The sequence below is a fragment of the Haliaeetus leucocephalus genome, unplaced genomic scaffold (genome assembly GCF_000737465.1).
Source record: "Haliaeetus leucocephalus isolate CR32 unplaced genomic scaffold, Haliaeetus_leucocephalus-4.0 Scaffold428, whole genome shotgun sequence".
NCBI lineage: Eukaryota > Metazoa > Chordata > Aves > Accipitriformes > Accipitridae > Haliaeetus > Haliaeetus leucocephalus.
In genome coordinates this window covers 336,974-353,349 of record NW_010972864.1, presented here as the reverse complement: position 1 = coordinate 353,349, position 16,376 = coordinate 336,974, and the positions used below count along the sequence as shown (strand labels likewise).

The following is a 16,376-nucleotide window of genomic DNA, read 5'->3' as shown; positions in this document are numbered from 1 at the left end:
GACATGTCAACTGTACCACTCAGCTTGGTGTCATCTGCAAACTTGCTGAGGATGCACTCAGGGAAGAGATTGTTCCCCTGTATTCGGCACTGGTGAGGCCGCACCTTGAGTACTGTGTTCAGTTTTGGGCCCCTCACTACAGGAAAGACATTGAGGTGCTGGAGTGTGTCCAGAGAAGGGCACCAAGTTGGTGAGGGGCCTGGAGCACAAGTCTTATGAGGAACAGCTGAGGGAACTGGGGTTGTTTAGTCTGGAGAAAAGGAGGCTGTGGGGAGACCTTATCACTCTCTACAACTACCTGAAAGGTGGTTGTAGCGAGGTGGGTGCTGGTCTCTTCTGTCAGGTGCTGGAGATAGGACGAGAGGAAATGGCCTCAAGCTGTGGCAGGGGAGGTTTAGGTTGGATATTAGGAAAAATTTCTTTACTGAAAGGGTTGTCAGACATTGGAACAGGCTGCCCAGGGAAGTGGTTGAGTCACCATCCCTGGAGGTATTCAAAAAGCGCATAGACAAGGTACTCTAGAACATGGTTTAGTGGGCATGGTTGATGGTTGGACTCGATGATCTTAAGGTCTTTTCCAACCTATATGATTCTATGATTCTATGCCATTGATGAAGACATTAAGCAGTACTGGTCCCAATATGGACCCCTGAGGGACACCACTTGTCACTGATCTCCATCTGGACATTGAGACATTGACCACTACTCTCTGGATGTGAACATCCAATCATTTCCTCACCCACTGAACAGTCCATCCATCAAATCTGTATCTCTCCAATTTAGAGAGAAGGATGTTGTGGGGGGCCATGTCAAAGGCCTTACAGAAGTCCAGATAGACAACATCCATAGCTCTTCCCCTGTCCACTGATGTAGTCACTCCATCATAGAAGGCCACTATTTTGGTCAGGCAGGGCTTGCCCTTGGTGAAGCCATGCTGGCTGTCTTGAATCACCTCCCTGTCCTCCATGTGCCTTAGCATAGCTTCTAGGAGGATCTGTTCCATGATCTTCCCAGGCACAGAGGTGAGGCTGACAGATTCGTAGTTCCCAGGGTCCTCCTTTTACCCTTTTTAAAAATGGGTGCAATGTTTCCCTTTTTCCAGTCACCAGGGACTTCACCTGACAGCCATGACTTCTCAAATATCATGGAGAGTAGCTTAGCAACTACATCAGCCAGTTCCCTCAGGACTCTGGGATGCATCTCGTGAGGTCCCATAGACTTACATATATTCAGGTTCCTTGGGTGGTCTTGAACCTGATCTTCTCTTACAGTGGGAGGGACTTTGCTACCCCAGTCCCTGCCTTGTGGTCTATATACTTGGGATGACAATGGAATATGAACCATTAAAAAAAAAAATATTATCACGAGGAGATTATGAAGTTGCTATATGTAAAATCTACCAGTTCTTATGTAGCATAACCAAATCTATTGCCATGAAATATGACATAAACCTAAAAGTACTTGGTAAGTCATTGTAATACAGCAAATGGGATAATTAATCTATTTAGTCATTAGGAGCCTGAACTAAATCTACCGAAATAGGTCAGCAAGAATTACTCTTTTGTTTTTAGCATTATTTAAACACCAACTTACAGTTTTCTATACTTCACATAGAAAGACAAAGTACAAGAGATATTACTTTCCTATAAGCTTTATGCTGGTTGTCTTTTCTAACAGATTGCCCAAATGTTCCCGAACTGCACATAAAGTTTGATGAAGCCTTTAAGCTGGTTAATCTCTCGGGGGAGCAGTATGAGCAGATTCTCCAGGTGGTTCAGCGTCATACAGAAGACACTTCCTACTTGCTAAACAAAATGAAAGAAAGATTTGGGTGGGTGTCTGAGTTATCCAACATGACCACTGGACCAGAAAACATTTTCAATATAGTTAAGGTAAGGGTTGTCTTCCGAAGGGAGCTATTGCACAGTGCTGTCTTTGACGTATGCTTTGATCCTACTTAACGCTCTTGGGGATTGTGGATGTTTGTACACATGTAATGTTTGGTTATTATAATACAAAGTTCCTACTCATCTTGAATTTATGTATGCTTGATAATCTCTCGAAGAGCTGAAACTCCAGAGAGTAGAAACTGTTTTGCGCTAAATCCTTTTAGTCTGATAGATGGCTGACAGGCTAACCTGAATCACTGTCTGATAAGAGTAAATTGACACTAGCAGCTTTGACTGGCCTCAGATTACCTTCATGGATAAATTTCACTGTACCAGTCAGTAACACATCCTTATTGGATCACTGAATGTTTAGCTATATGTCTATGTCTGTACCTATATATCCCAAAGCTCAAAGAAGGCAAATATTATGCAGATTATTGCAGTGGAAGCTGCATATCTGTAACAGCATCTGTCAATATTCCAATAACTACATCATGATTAACTATATCTCACACACAAGAATATATCCAAGGTAAATTCACCATTTTCCTGGGCAAGGGGTAAATCCTATTCTCCCTTTCAACTCAGATATCCAACGTACTACTATTACTACAAGAACTTTATATGAAATGATTGTGCAATCCACCAAAAAAGCACAAAATAAGGAACAAGGGGCCAGGCAATATTTAAGCACTATTTCCCAACCGAGCCTGAGCTATCTGCTCTAGAAAAATAATGATACAGTACTAAGTCTGGTTTAGAAAAACACATAGGAATTAGTAACTTCAATCACACAAACTTTGTCTTGAAATTAGCAGGATGACTCACTCACAAGTTTTCATTAGGAGAACAGAACCTCTTTATAGATGTAGTTCATGGTATAAATATTAACATGCAGTTCTTTAATATGGTCTTGCACTGGTATGTCAGCTCTTCTCACCACCTACCATAAGCTTTGGTATAAATTCAGACACCCACCATCTTTTCAGAAGAAAGCAATTTAAAAAAAGTAGACCAGTCTAAAATATTCCTCTATTTAATTTTCCCCTATTAAAGACAGTAGGCACAGTAGGTATAAACAAAACTGAACGTACACAGTAGTTTGTAGTGTCTAAAGTACTGATTTGTTCTCTTCTAGGTGGTACCTGGGGATCCCTCTGGTAAAAATGAAACTGTAGTAGATGTGAATGTTCTGACTTCACCTACTTTCACCTTTAAAGTTCCTCCCAATTTAGACCCAAAGAGTGCTGAATTCATTGAATACATAGCTGGAAAAGCACTGCAACTATATAAGCGGAATTTTTAAGTGGTAAGTTCATTCTTTTTCCTTTCACAGAGAACGCAATTCTTCATAAAGAGGTGCTTACATTGCAATAAACTTTAGTTGGAACAGGATTCAGTCTTGGTATATACAAGACCGTCTCCTCAGAAATGACACCCTGATTTAGACAAACACAGGCATTACGGAAAACAAACCCAAACGCTCAGTATTCTAGTCTGCAAAACATAGACATGATGATATTAAAAGATTTGACTTATTTGACTGTGAAACCCTTGATCTTTAAGTAACATCTGGGATGAGGTAATGTGATGATAAATATTCCTTCAGAAGAGGATTGCCTCACAACCACAGTCCAGAGCCTTGGCACTGGAAACCATGTCTTCGTGTTCATTAATCACGAATTAACTGGAATTACCACTATTCATTATGGTTTTTATTTTTGGTGAAGTTTAAGAGTGTGCTCCATATTATTTTTGATGATAAAGGAGTGCAAAGTTAGAGTCAGCACCAGGTCTTGAAAGAGCTCTCTTACCATAACATTTTCCCATTAGCAGCACTCTGCTCAGATTAACAGTGTTTATATATAGTCTGCCGTTTGACTTGTAGGAACATGCACAGAGAGATCGTTCTCATGGGCTTCTAACCATTTTTGTAGAAAGGGCTCACACAGGCCTCTCTCCATGCTTAAGAGATTTCCAGATGGGGAGGGAAGAACCAGGCAGAGAGGCAGGACTAAACAATGCTTCATATTCTCTAACCTCACAGGGAATCTCCATGAAAGATGGGGTGGTTTCAGGTGGCATCATGCTGCTGTGGGGCTGGCCAGCCACTCAGGGAAACCCAGGGGGCTCTGGGATGCACAGCTCTGGTGGCCTCCAACTGTCACAACTGGCTCTCCCAGGGGCCAGAGCCACAAGACACGCGAGACCTACAGGCAAATCACTGCAGTGTCCCCCCAGTCTTCTGAGGAGGCACTAGATTTGGACTTGGCTGCTCTTTAGGTCATGGGCACCTGGCATTCTCATCTCAGCAAATAAAGCATGACCTGAAGCACACAGAAGTCTCAGGAGGCACATAAAAAGGATTCAGTATTAATAAAGTAGATGAAGAAAGAAAATTACAGCATTTCATATTGATTCTGGTTGTTTGGAGGTCAGACTCACCATTTTTGAACAGATGAAAGAAATCACTTCCACCAGAGAGGCTGAGGTGGGCTGCAGAATTTAGACAGAATATAAGACGCCTCACCATGAATTTTGCTTGGGTAAATATTGATGAAGTTATGTGTACATTATATTGAAAATACAAACTCTTTTAATATTTATAAATGTATCAAATAAAATGCTAAGCACAATTTCCCTACAGCTTTTCTTCAAAATTCTCTGTAATTTATATGCAGTTATTGATGATACATACCCTTTCAGGTCACACAGGCCTAATGATGACAATATTAATTTCCTTATTCTGGTTATGATTTTTAGCCTGAATCTTAGTCTGATTTTCCTGTGCAACATATCTTGTATAGCCATTTCATATCTGAGAAAAGTAAGGGGCATTAATTTCCAAATCACAATACAATTTTCCATTCATTTTGCACAACAGATTTAGGGTACACGAAAGTGGGATGAAAGGGAAGGATCTGTAAGAAGGGAAAAAGAGAAAAAAAATCTGTTTCTCTGTGGTTTTTAAGTCATGTATGTTTCTATAGCAGGGCACTGATACATTCCACATACAATTACTTTTCTAACATCTTTTTTTCAGTCCAAAACCAAAGTGTTTAATAAATTTATTCTTTTTTCTCCTAGGAAAGAAGAGGCATGAAATCTTACTTCCTGAAATCCAGTATATACTCCCTAGGTGAAATACCCCTAAATGTGATGTACAGATAGTTGTTAAATGTTGACGATTAGAATAGTTGCATATAAATAAAATTTTGCTTAATAAATACTGTGAGATATGAGCTAGCAACCAAAGACTGTAGAAATCTTTTGACTCAAAACCAAATTCAAATCCATTTTAATATTAATTTATTTAGATAAAATGTTATTTATGTTGTAAATTAGGTAATCTTTGATAACCAGCTATGGCCCTGGTTATGCAAAGATTTAAGGAAATAATCAGCTGTAAGCATACAAGTAATTCCTATTTGCACACTTAAATTCAAGAACATTCTTAAGCCTTTTCAAGATTGGTCCCTAGAGATGTTGCACATTCAGCTATGTCTGAATCAACCAAATTTCCATATGCATGTAGCATATTATTTTCCAATGAAAATGTTCCATTTCTTCTTCCAGTTGCTTTTGATGTTTATCATGTACAGTAAATGACTTTTCTGAATATGCAGTAATGAGTAAGTCTTCTGCCTTTGGCATTTCTTACTTGTAGTTTGCTTCTAGAGTTAATTTTTTTAATTAATTAACAGGGAAGCCTTTATCAGAAAAGATGTTTGTTTTTTCCTAAATTATACACATTAGCTTTCAATGTTTTTTTCAAATTATAATAAAGGTTAAGAACTGATGTATCTCCCAGTTAGAAGCAGAGCTCTAGGTGATTTAGTTTCATTTGCTGTGCCTGGCATTTCTAACATTTTTTGCACAGTTACATTCACCATTTCCAACTGCATCTCTGCTAAATAAATTGTATTCATTTCAAAGTGTACAAACCCATCTATATTAGATATGAATACAGAAAAATAACAGTACCTTAATTACACCACACCTTTTCCTTTACTTCTATACATGCAAGTAAGTATACATTTATACAAGAAAAAGACCATTTCATTGTTTTAATTAGTGGGAAAGATATGTTTTCCTGCCTGCTGTTAAGGAGAAGTAGCATTTTCTAGTCCATAGTCCTCCGTTCCATTCAACCTCCCTTACACATGCCTCTATTACAGGCTCCTAATCATGAGAGATTAGCAGTCATAACTCCTGTAATCACACCAGTTGTCAGAAAGTTGGGCTTTATCTGAGAGATAAGTGAATCTTACAAAATGCTTGACTTCTAAGATATACTAACGAAATATTCATAGAAGAGTCAGTTTGTTTTGACTAACAGAGAGGTACACCTAGAAAAAATTCAGAGGACACCACATTGGGAGCAGTTGCAATCAGTGTGGAAGACACAGGTCAGAATGCAAAATGACACTGAGAAATGGGAGAGAGAAGCTGAGATCAACAAGATGAAACTCAATAAAAGCAAGCGCCAAGTACTGCCCTTGGCAAGAAAGCAAATGTGTAAACAAAATATGAAGCAGGAAGCAGCTAACGTGTGGCATAAAATGATCTCTGCTGTAAAAGCGCAGGTCAGTGTAACGCTGCCACAACACAGAAGGCAAGCCCGTGCGTGGGGCACGGCACTGCAGGAGCACCACACCAAAGACAAGGAAGGCCGGCTGCAGGCTGAACTCGGGCCTGTGGTGGTTTGGGATGTCCTGGCTGGAGGGATCCCTTACCAGACGCGTGTGGCCTTCCAGGCCCAGCCGAAGGCTTCAGCTGTGTTCAGCTCTGAAATAGAAACACCTGAGGCTGCAGAGAGGGAAGATGACAAATGCCAACAGCACTTTCCAGAGCCTGGAGAGCTGTTATTTTGCCCTTGGGGCAGAACAAGGTAAAATCAGCACGGTTTGGAGCACAGACTTGGGTTAGGTGCTCGGGACAGCCCTCCATCATGGTACAAGCCCTGTGCGGGGCCAGAGAGGGTGGCTGTGGAGGACCTCCAGTGCGAGACCAGCATCTTTGCATGGGCGGCTAAGGAACAGGCACAGGCCACCTCCCCCACCGCAGCCGTGGGGCTTTCTTATCGCTGCTGACCTCTTCAGGTCCCCTCAGCGACCTTGCACCTCGACGCCCCGACAGTCACACGATAGTTACTGCCTTGCCATTGTCATACTGCTCTTGCAGCCCCCTTCAGGCCCCCTGTGCGGCGCGGGGCTGAGCCCGGCATGGGGCTGGGGGGGTGGCGCAGCTGCCCTCCCCGCCAGGCAGGCAGGAGGCGGCAGCACTGAGGGGCCCCAGGCGCGGGGAGGCCCGCGGCCCGGCGGGAAGCGAAGGGGAAGAGGAAGGGCGGGAGGAGGCGGCGCGCCGCCCCGCTCTGCCCGCCCCTCGGCGCCGCTTGGCGGGAAAGGCCGTGCTTTGGCGGGCTCGGAGGAGAGGCGACCTGCGGGAGGGGGCAGCCGGGCAGTCGGGGCTCACCCCGGCCCGCAGGGACAGGCCCGGGACGCCTCTGGCCCAGCATGCCTGCCGAGGGGGAGCTGCGCAGGGCGGCGGCCGCCGGCCCGGAGAACGACGAGCCGCAGTACCTGCGGCAGGTCCAGCACATCCTGCAGCACGGCCACCGGAAGCAGGACCGCACCGGCACCGGCACCATCTCCGTCTTCGGCATGCAGGCGCGGTACAGCCTGAGAGGTTGGCACCGCCGGGATCCGCCGCCCTCACCCCGGCCCCCAACCCTGCCCGCCGCGGCTCCCGCGGTCGCCGCCCTGCGCCGGGGAGGGGGGGACGCCATCTTCTCCCCCGGCGCTGTCCCGCTCCCGCGCGCTGAGAGCGAGGCCTCCCCCCATTCAGGGCCGAGGTTTGGACCCGCTGCAGGGTCCTGTGGAGGCGTTTAGGTGCGTCCCGTCAGCTCCTTCGCCCTCTCCCTGCCCGCCGGCCTGAGGCAACTCGGACCCCTCCTCTCCCTCGGCCCAAGGGCCAGGCCTGGCCGGGCGCCATAGCTGTTAACTGGTGAAAAACCGGATTAGATCTTGAAATACCTTGTCCTGGTCCTTCCTACCGTTCAAGCTTTGTAGGAAGGATGGTTGTGAAATAGATCTGTCAACAATTTTATCTTAAGGCTCCACTTTCCCTTGCAAATGCCTACACACGCTTGGGTATGCTGCACCGCTGTGTCCTCATGGCAGAGTTCATCCAGGTCCCCCCAGATAATTCATCTTCCCTCACTGTCCAGGAAAATAAGTCAGGTTCTTCTCTTCCTTGATCTGAATATGAGAATTGCACATCCTTTCCCAACTCCTTAGTTCATCTCCAAGCCTCTGAATGTAAGATGGTGGCATTACCCTGTATGTGGAGAAAAACCAAGGTCGGTTCACCCTGAAAAATTGCTGGTCACCTTTGACACTCTGAAACTCTTTTTCAGATCAGTTTCCACTGCTAACAACGAAGAGGGTATTCTGGAAAGGAGTGCTGGAGGAGCTGCTGTGGTTCATCAAGGTTTGGTATTTGGATGTCTCTGTGGCTGATGTGCCTGAGAGTGGTATCAAGACAACAAACTAGTGTGGAGTGGATTAAGGAATTTGGGGTAACTGCAGATGCTCCAGTTCGTACGACAGAATAGAAGAAGTGCAACAACCTAATATTTTGACTACATGCGGAAGGCCGTTATCTTCAAGACGTTCTGTGCATTTTAGTGGAGACTATTGCATTGTTACCAATCAGAAGAGTTTTTCTTCTGTTTCTTTTTAAGGGAAATAGTCTGAAATAGTGAGGGCTTTTGCTGATTTGACTATACCCCACAGTTATAAAACCTAGTACAGTATCTTTTGTTAGTGTTTGAATAAGAAATAATAATATGAAGTAGATAGTAGGCAATTTAATAATCTGCTTTTTAATATTGAGGTAGCTTGTATTGATTTGAACAGAAACAAGCAGTACAGAACCACAGGTGAAGTAAGACTGATGTAAATCCTAGGCTTTTTAGTAGCAAAAACCTGAGTTCTAATAGAGCTAATAGCTGTAGTTAGAGTATTAAAATTCAACTGTAGATAATACATTACAATGTAGGTGTTCCTTTATACGTTGTGATGTTCTGCAAGTATGGGAAGGTCTGTCTAACCATTTGCTAGATAGCAGGACTCAAATACACTTCATTTTTTTAAAATATCTTTTTTCAAATATAAAAGACTAGACACTCCCCAAACCAGAACACTTTCTATGTTGGGTTTTTGCGTGTGCTGATTTGGACATGTTACAGAACTCAGTGAAATTTGTCTGGGTCATGTTGTCATTTTTGTCATTTTAACAAAAGGATTTTTAAGACCTTAAGCTCATTATAGGTGGCTTGGCAAAAACAATGCCTAGGCCATAATTTTTTTGTTTGTCTATTTTCATGCATCTGTAAAGTCAAATCTCATTCTGTGCAAATGTGTGTATGAAATGATATACCACAATTGACTTTGAGGCTGTACCGTTTGTGCATTCACAAAGTTAGAGGAATCCTGAATTAAATAACAGCAGCATGGCGTTTCCGACTTCATCCTAGTATGTTGCTTGTAAGTTTTATTCTGTCCATGTGCAAGAACCTTATCCAGTACACTAATCAGACTGTTCATCCTTTTAAGTGGAGAAATACTTTAGACTAGCAAAGCTTAATAGAGCTGTTTCAGATCATGTCCTCTGTGTTGGGATTAGGAGAGAGACTTCTTACTGTCTGTGTTTTGTAGGGTTCTACGAATGCCAAAGAGCTCTCTGCAAAAGGTGTGAAGATTTGGGATGCTAATGGATCACGTGAGTTCCTGGATAAGCAGGGTTTCAGCACCAGAGAGGAGGGGGATTTGGGACCAGTTTATGGTTTCCAGTGGAGGCACTTTGGAGCAGAATACAAAGATATGCACACAGGTAATCACATACAAATAGAATCTTGATTGCTTAGTGAGATGACTGTGACACCTCACTTCCCAGAACTCTGGGTGGAATGGGCTACTGTTAAAGGGACCGTTCACAGTGTGAACTGATAGCCAGAATAAACAGTGTTTGAGAGGGTTAATTCATTTTTTTTTTTTTTTACTCAATCTAATTATCCTGAAAGATGTAGCTTGATATATTGTAGTTTGATATTTGTAGAACAGATGAATCATAAGGCATACATTGTTTTACTTTAATGTAGAGCAAGTATGGTCACTGGCAGATGGAAGGACGTGTGTCTGTTGCAGTCCAGAACATGAGCTAGCTCCGTTTGATAGCAGTGGAACACAGGCTACCATCTCTGAATACCAATGCAGAGTCCTGATTTCCGTGATACAGTTGTGCTGGCAAGAACTGATGTTAGTGCACTACATTCATTGGGGACTGTGGAAGAGAAAGATTTTCCCATTCTGCAGCTGGAACACAGTAAGATGTATCCATAGCTGATGATGCTGTGGACAGAACAGCTGTAACAAGTTATGATGTGATGCAGTACCTGGTGGTATTATTTTCCGTGGAACTGGTTCATTAAACTTACTCTGAACTGTCTTGATAGCTCTTTTCTAAGTCACTGAAGGAGAGGATGTACAAAACGTTTAGAGGACTGACATTAAAAAAAGAGTCCAAAAAAGATTTTCTTTATCTGGTTGGTGCGACTTTTAACTCAGATTAACAACATGGTTAGTTATATTTTTTCCTCTTGTTTTTTTGTCAGTACAGTCTCAAAGTTCACATTACTTACAGATATTGGACTTAGTGTTGGCATGTTGACTGCTGGCAGAATACAGTTTTATGCTAACACAAGTAATGCGAATTGTGAACTGACGCATTTCTAAACACTTACTAAAATATTTCAGCATTCCTGAACTTAAAAGGTCTGAGGCATAACAGTTTGGGAAAAAAAAACCCAGATAAATTCCCATAGGTTTCATTACTAATAGATTTCCTTAAGTTGCATTACTAATGGATAGGTAATTAGATTCAGAAACTAACATAACCATTTGACAAGGCTTCTGGCACAGTATTGCTTGCAGAAGAATTCCCTGAGATGCTAATTATGTATTACTACCTTGTTTGCCAGCTTGGGTCTCCCTGTAACCATAATTTGGTGTTGCTTTGCAATAGGAGTTACTAGAAAAAGTTAGTTACCAGCCATGCCGATTTACTTGCACGAGTCAGGACAATGAGTAACAATTAATGACTCTTTTATTCTGGAATCCATTCTAATGTTCAGTTAATTCCATTGAATTTCTTATATAACTGATATTGAGCCTAAAAATCAGCCTCTGAGCGTCATTGAGTGAAATGTAGTATCTTATGCTATACATGATTAAAGTTCCCTTCTGGCACTGAATGCTGTGGAAATTTAGTCTTCCTACATGACCTTGTGAGTGCTAGATGGATGCGTTCATTCATCTGTCAAAAACTTTCTCCTTTTGAGCATGCAAAGAATGCTGGCACCCCATGTTACTGGTCTGGGCATAATTTTTATTTTTATTTTTTTTAAGAAGGAGCACTGTAGCATGCAAGTTTAACATCTAGAAAGGCATCTTAATCCAGAAATGCAATGAGCAAATTACTTTAAATACCATGAATGAATGACTAGTTGCTAATACCTTACCCATTCCAGCACAGCTTTTGTCCTATGTAGGTAACAAGACATCATGAATGATAAAGTAACGTGCTTTGTCCAATTGATTTTTTTGTATTGCAGCTTTTCTTTCCTGGGAGGTAGGTACTGTTTATGCAGACTCCTTATTTGGTCTTAAAAAATGTCTAGTTGTTGAGGCTTGGAATAAAGTGTTCTAAATAGGAATGGTCCTATTTCAGTGGGTGCTAAAGGTACTCAAAGCACACAAAATACCATCCTGAGAATTTCACAAGCCTTAGAGCACCCTAAGGAAGATCAAGAATAGCCTACATTTGGAGGGTGCCAACTGATAAATTTTATCACTTTCAAAGTTAAAATAAAATATTCAGAGGTTGTCATTTGGTTATCACTTTTCAGTGGGGTGTGGGCTGGGCTTTAGAAAAATACCATGACTTGAATCTACCTGGCTTACATCTTGTTTGGTATCTTTCTTCAGATTACTCCAACCAAGGAGTTGATCAGTTGCAAAAAGTGATTGAAATGATCAAAACCAATCCAGATGACAGAAGAATCATTATGTGTGCTTGGAATCCCAAAGGTACTGAACAGCAGACTTTAAGTGAATGCAATTGCACCTTATCTTGTTGTATGCTAAACTATGTTCTAATCCTGTGTCAACAGTCAGTTCCATTTGGTGTCCTTGCTTATTCTTTACAAAACTACGAGGAATGCAGTAAAAATGGGCAGGGGTTATAAGCTTGATTCTCTTTCTTCTTAATTCTCACGTTCAGACCTCAAATATTTTGAACCATTACTTCAAAGTTTTTCTCTCCAGGTTGAAGTGAGGGATATACCTGGCTACGTACCAGTGTCTTTGACATACAGTCTCTGTTCAAAGACAGCAATTCTTATTTTAAAAAGGTTAAAAAAACAAAACCAAAAAAGAGTATACCAAAGCAGTGTGTCTGGTTTTTTGCTATATAATAAATAGTAAACTTAACAAAAACCATTAAACTAGAGGACAAAAATATTATTTGTGTTGTAATGATCTCCTTGAACATGGGTTGTCTAGATACCCATTCATTCTGTAGGGGTACTTCTAAATAAGACCTAGTGCCAGAGAATGTTTAACTTCAGCAGCAGTAGATCTGTGTATAAAAGAAATGACCCAGCATTTTCCACTCGTGTCTCTGAAAGGGGATGCCACATGCTGTTGCTGTTACTTTTAAGGTTAAACTTCCTAAGGTATCAGGAGATACCTGGTTAGTTTTCCTTACCAAGCTTATCTGCACTTTTAAGTGTAGATAAACACTCAAAAGATCTTTTGTTTTGTGATTACTATTTTTTTATTTATCATTACTTTTATATTTCAACAAGCAGTAAGGGCACGTTGCAATGGGAAGAGAGTAATATGAAGCAGTTGGAAGTCGCTTCAGGGTACATGCTTAATTTTACCCTTAATGTCTTCCTTTAGGGAAATCAACTGTCTCACCGAGGTGAGTAAAACTAAACTGCTGTGCAGCATTATGGCATAAATCTGTTATGTGGAATATCTGTTTATGACTTTTCTGGTCATACAGCCCAAGGGACAGCTTGTCATGACCCAGACTTAATTGCCTAGGCAGCAGGTGCTTTTAGACAAGAGAAAAAGCAATGGAATGATAGTGCAGTTGGATTTTTGTTGTCTACTGTATCTCATTAAATGCTTGTTCAGGTTTTGCATTTTCTACATTTATAACACACTAATGCTGCTACGATTTTTTTTTTCCCCTCCCTCCTTCCTGTACTGCAATTCCTAGATATTTCTCTGATGGCTCTGCCTCCATGCCATGCCCTTTGCCAGTTCTATGTTCTAAACGGTGAATTGTCTTGCCAACTCTATCAGAGGTCTGGAGATATGGGACTAGGAGTGCCTTTCAATATTGCCAGCTATTCACTGCTCACTTACATGATTGCCCATGTCACAGGGCTAAAGGTAGGCTATTTAATCATTTTACTTTATCTTGTCTGAGAAGTGAGGGACTGAAAGATAAGACTCTTCATGTCATGTCCAAGAAAAACTGGAATTAACCTACTGTTCAAAATCTTACTGAAATACGTGTAGGAAGGGGCCCCGTGAATTTAATGTGAATTGTCTCTGGTCTGTATGAGCAGTTAGGTTCAGCAATGTAAGAATTCTTAAATTTGGGTCAAACGGACAGAAGATCCTCCAGGTCTTTTTAACTGAACATGTCAAAACTGACCTGTTCCACTAGTCTACTTCTTAGAAATCTGAACTGAGCACTTGTCCTTATGGGATAATAACACACAAGTGATTAAATTTTGTAGCATGTGTTTTTTATTGGAAGCGAACAGTAGCTCAGTGGTGGCTGTCAAGGTTCCAATTTGGATATTCTGCCCACCTAACTTCCAGCTCTAATTTCAGCTGGGTATTTTTTTCATTTCCTACTGTAGATGATTAGAGTGGTAGTATGTGCTCAAATAGCTACTGCCCTGACTCCAGAGCTGTATTTTGTCATTTCACAGAGTAATTTAAATGCACCACAATCATGTACAAGTCAAACCCCCTTTTCTTTAGAGATTGTAAAAAATTAGACTAGCTAGGCCATTTGGGCCTGATCCTTCTGCTACCAGCAACTTGAAGGGGAACTTAAAATAGGGAAGAATTGGACTTCACAGCAATTGCAGACATACTTAAGAAATTAGGCCAAGGTACTAGAAAAAGTGAAGTTTAACATTATGTCTGTAAAGCAGCTGTTGCCTCTTAGTCACTTCCTCTCACAGCTTTGCTGGTTTTTAGCATAACACATCTGAGGGCTGATCTACATTGGTCAGAGGCCAGTAAAATAGCTGATAAAACCTACATAAATTAAATTAGATTGCTCAGGGGCTACAGAGTCACAGAACTTGGAAGCTTGCAAAACCCATCTGGATGCTTGATAAGTGCTTTGGGGTTTACCCTGTGACTGACATCTCCACTGCCACAAACTACTTTGTTTCGTGGTGGCTAAGGCAACCAGTCTGAAACCAGCTTTGGCAAGTCCTACTTATTACAAGTGGAGTGGAAAAGCTGGATGTCACTGCTCCATCTGTTGCCACCTTGGCAAGCAGATCAGTAGCGCTCCATTCATTTACCAAAGCTATTATCCTAACAGGATTTCAAAGATAAATTTTTTTGGTAAGCTAGTGGAAATTTCATTATATTTTTCATTAATTATGCATTAGTGTGGGAAGATAGTGTCCTTCAAAGCCTGCAAGGATGTCTTGATAATCCAGCCTAGTATAGAAGCTGCAATTCCACACTAGATGTAAGATGCTGAGAATCAATACAGTAAGCATTGTAATGTTTTGCTTTCTTGAAACATGACTTTTTGAAAACCATGTGTATTCCTCTTTCTCTTCAGCCTGGAGAGTTCATACACACGTTAGGAGATGCTCACATATATCTGAATCATGTGGAACCTCTAAAAGTTCAAGTAAGTACTTATTCTGTATTTTTGTATCTTTTTATCTTCTGCAATGCTTATCCAGTACAAAAGTATCTTGGTATTATGAATATCCTTTTGCAAATATTAATTTTTGTGGCTTTTCTTCTCGTTTCTACCCTAATAATTGTAGTACCTTAACCTCTGTTCAACTCAGGTCGCACAGAAATACAGTACAAACATGATTGAAATGTACATCAGTGTACTATTCTAGAAGCAAGTTAGAGATCCAGAATCCGTACCCCTACTTTTGACTTCTTCATTCCAAAACCTTAGAAAACCATTCCACCTAATACAGATAAACACAAAATAAAACTTCTTTGTAGTATATCAGAAAAGGATAACTTACCAATTCACAGAGTTAATCAGTATTACTATTTGGTTGAATAAGGCTATATTTTCTTCAGGATGTAATTTGTTGCAGTAGGAGCAAATCAGAATTTTATTTGATTAGAATAATCGGACTGAATGTCCTCGCCATTAGTATGGTTCAGAACCATCCAGAGAACTAGTTATTGGTTCGGACTGGAATGTTCCTGTGAGAAGCTGCAACACATTTACGCACATCTGGGTCAGAATTTCCAATTTAGTTTCCCCTGGAAGGAATCTAATCTGTAACCACTGGAATTGCACTGCAAACTGAAAATGCTTGCAGTGCATTGGATGATCAGGGAATCCACTTTAAAATTATGCTACTGCTCCCTATCAAAATACTAAAGTAGATTCCACTTAGTTGTATTATAATTTTCTTTTGAGTATAAGTCTTCTTGGGGAGGAGGGAAAATCTACATAGAGTAATCTGAATTGAGATTAATGAGATCTAATTTATAACGCAAAATCTCTGCCTTCAAGTATCAGCTTTATAGAATAAACTTGCTTTTTTTTTCAGCTTCAGAGGGAGCCAAGACCTTTCCCCAAACTCAGAATTCTACGTAAAGTTGAAGACATCAGTGACTTCAAAGCAGAAGACTTTCAGATTGAAGATTATAATCCTCATCCACCTATTAAAATGGAGATGGCTGTTTAATGCTATAAAGCAGCTTCTATTAATGTGGAAATGCACCTAAGCTACTTAGCTTTCTCTGTACTTAAAGTTATGGGGTTTTTATATGCTTCAAAAGATATATACTTAATTATTGAAAAAGAAACAGATACTAGTAGACCAGTACTGCCTTCAGTACTAAACTGTAGTCATACAGAACAGATGATTGTTTTTTCCTGCTGTGCTATGCAGATACTAACCCAGTTTTTAGTGAGATGACAGTTTTCTACAGATTGTTTCAGTTACCGGTGGCTGCTTCTGTTACCATTCAGTTACTATGTGTGAGTAGCACTTGCTTCCTTGCTTTATGCAGTACTGAAAATAAGGACTTTTATGTATGATAGAGGATTCCTTCAAGGTTGTAGAAGTCTTTAAATGTGTCCTAAAGAGTATATGTTTAATAAAGC

At 41.0% G+C, this 16,376-nt stretch overlaps 2 protein-coding genes across 2 annotated transcripts in view; both read left to right on the top strand.

The window, feature by feature from the left end:
- CLUL1 (clusterin-like 1 (retinal)) overlaps nucleotides 1-5,368 on the top strand; it is a 16,413-nt gene extending 11,045 nt beyond the window's left edge. Inside the window, exons 7-9 of the mRNA XM_010574304.1 lie at nucleotides 1,678-1,892; nucleotides 3,028-3,198; nucleotides 4,977-5,368. Of these exons, the coding sequence (XP_010572606.1) occupies nucleotides 1,678-1,892; nucleotides 3,028-3,195 (383 nt within the window). The 3' untranslated portion in view covers nucleotides 3,196-3,198; nucleotides 4,977-5,368. The remainder of the gene's footprint in view (nucleotides 1-1,677; nucleotides 1,893-3,027; nucleotides 3,199-4,976) is intronic.
- Nucleotides 5,369-7,340: 1,972 nt separating this feature from the next.
- Nucleotides 7,341-16,134, top strand: TYMS (thymidylate synthetase). Its single transcript, XM_010574302.1, has 7 exons — nucleotides 7,341-7,577; nucleotides 8,308-8,381; nucleotides 9,611-9,785; nucleotides 11,939-12,040; nucleotides 13,242-13,417; nucleotides 14,847-14,918; nucleotides 15,817-16,134. The coding sequence occupies exons 1-7, from the start codon at nucleotides 7,406-7,408 to the stop codon at nucleotides 15,952-15,954; spliced, it is 909 nt and encodes a 302-aa protein (XP_010572604.1). The 5' UTR covers nucleotides 7,341-7,405; the 3' UTR covers nucleotides 15,955-16,134.
- The last annotated feature ends 242 nt before the right edge of the window (nucleotides 16,135-16,376 follow it).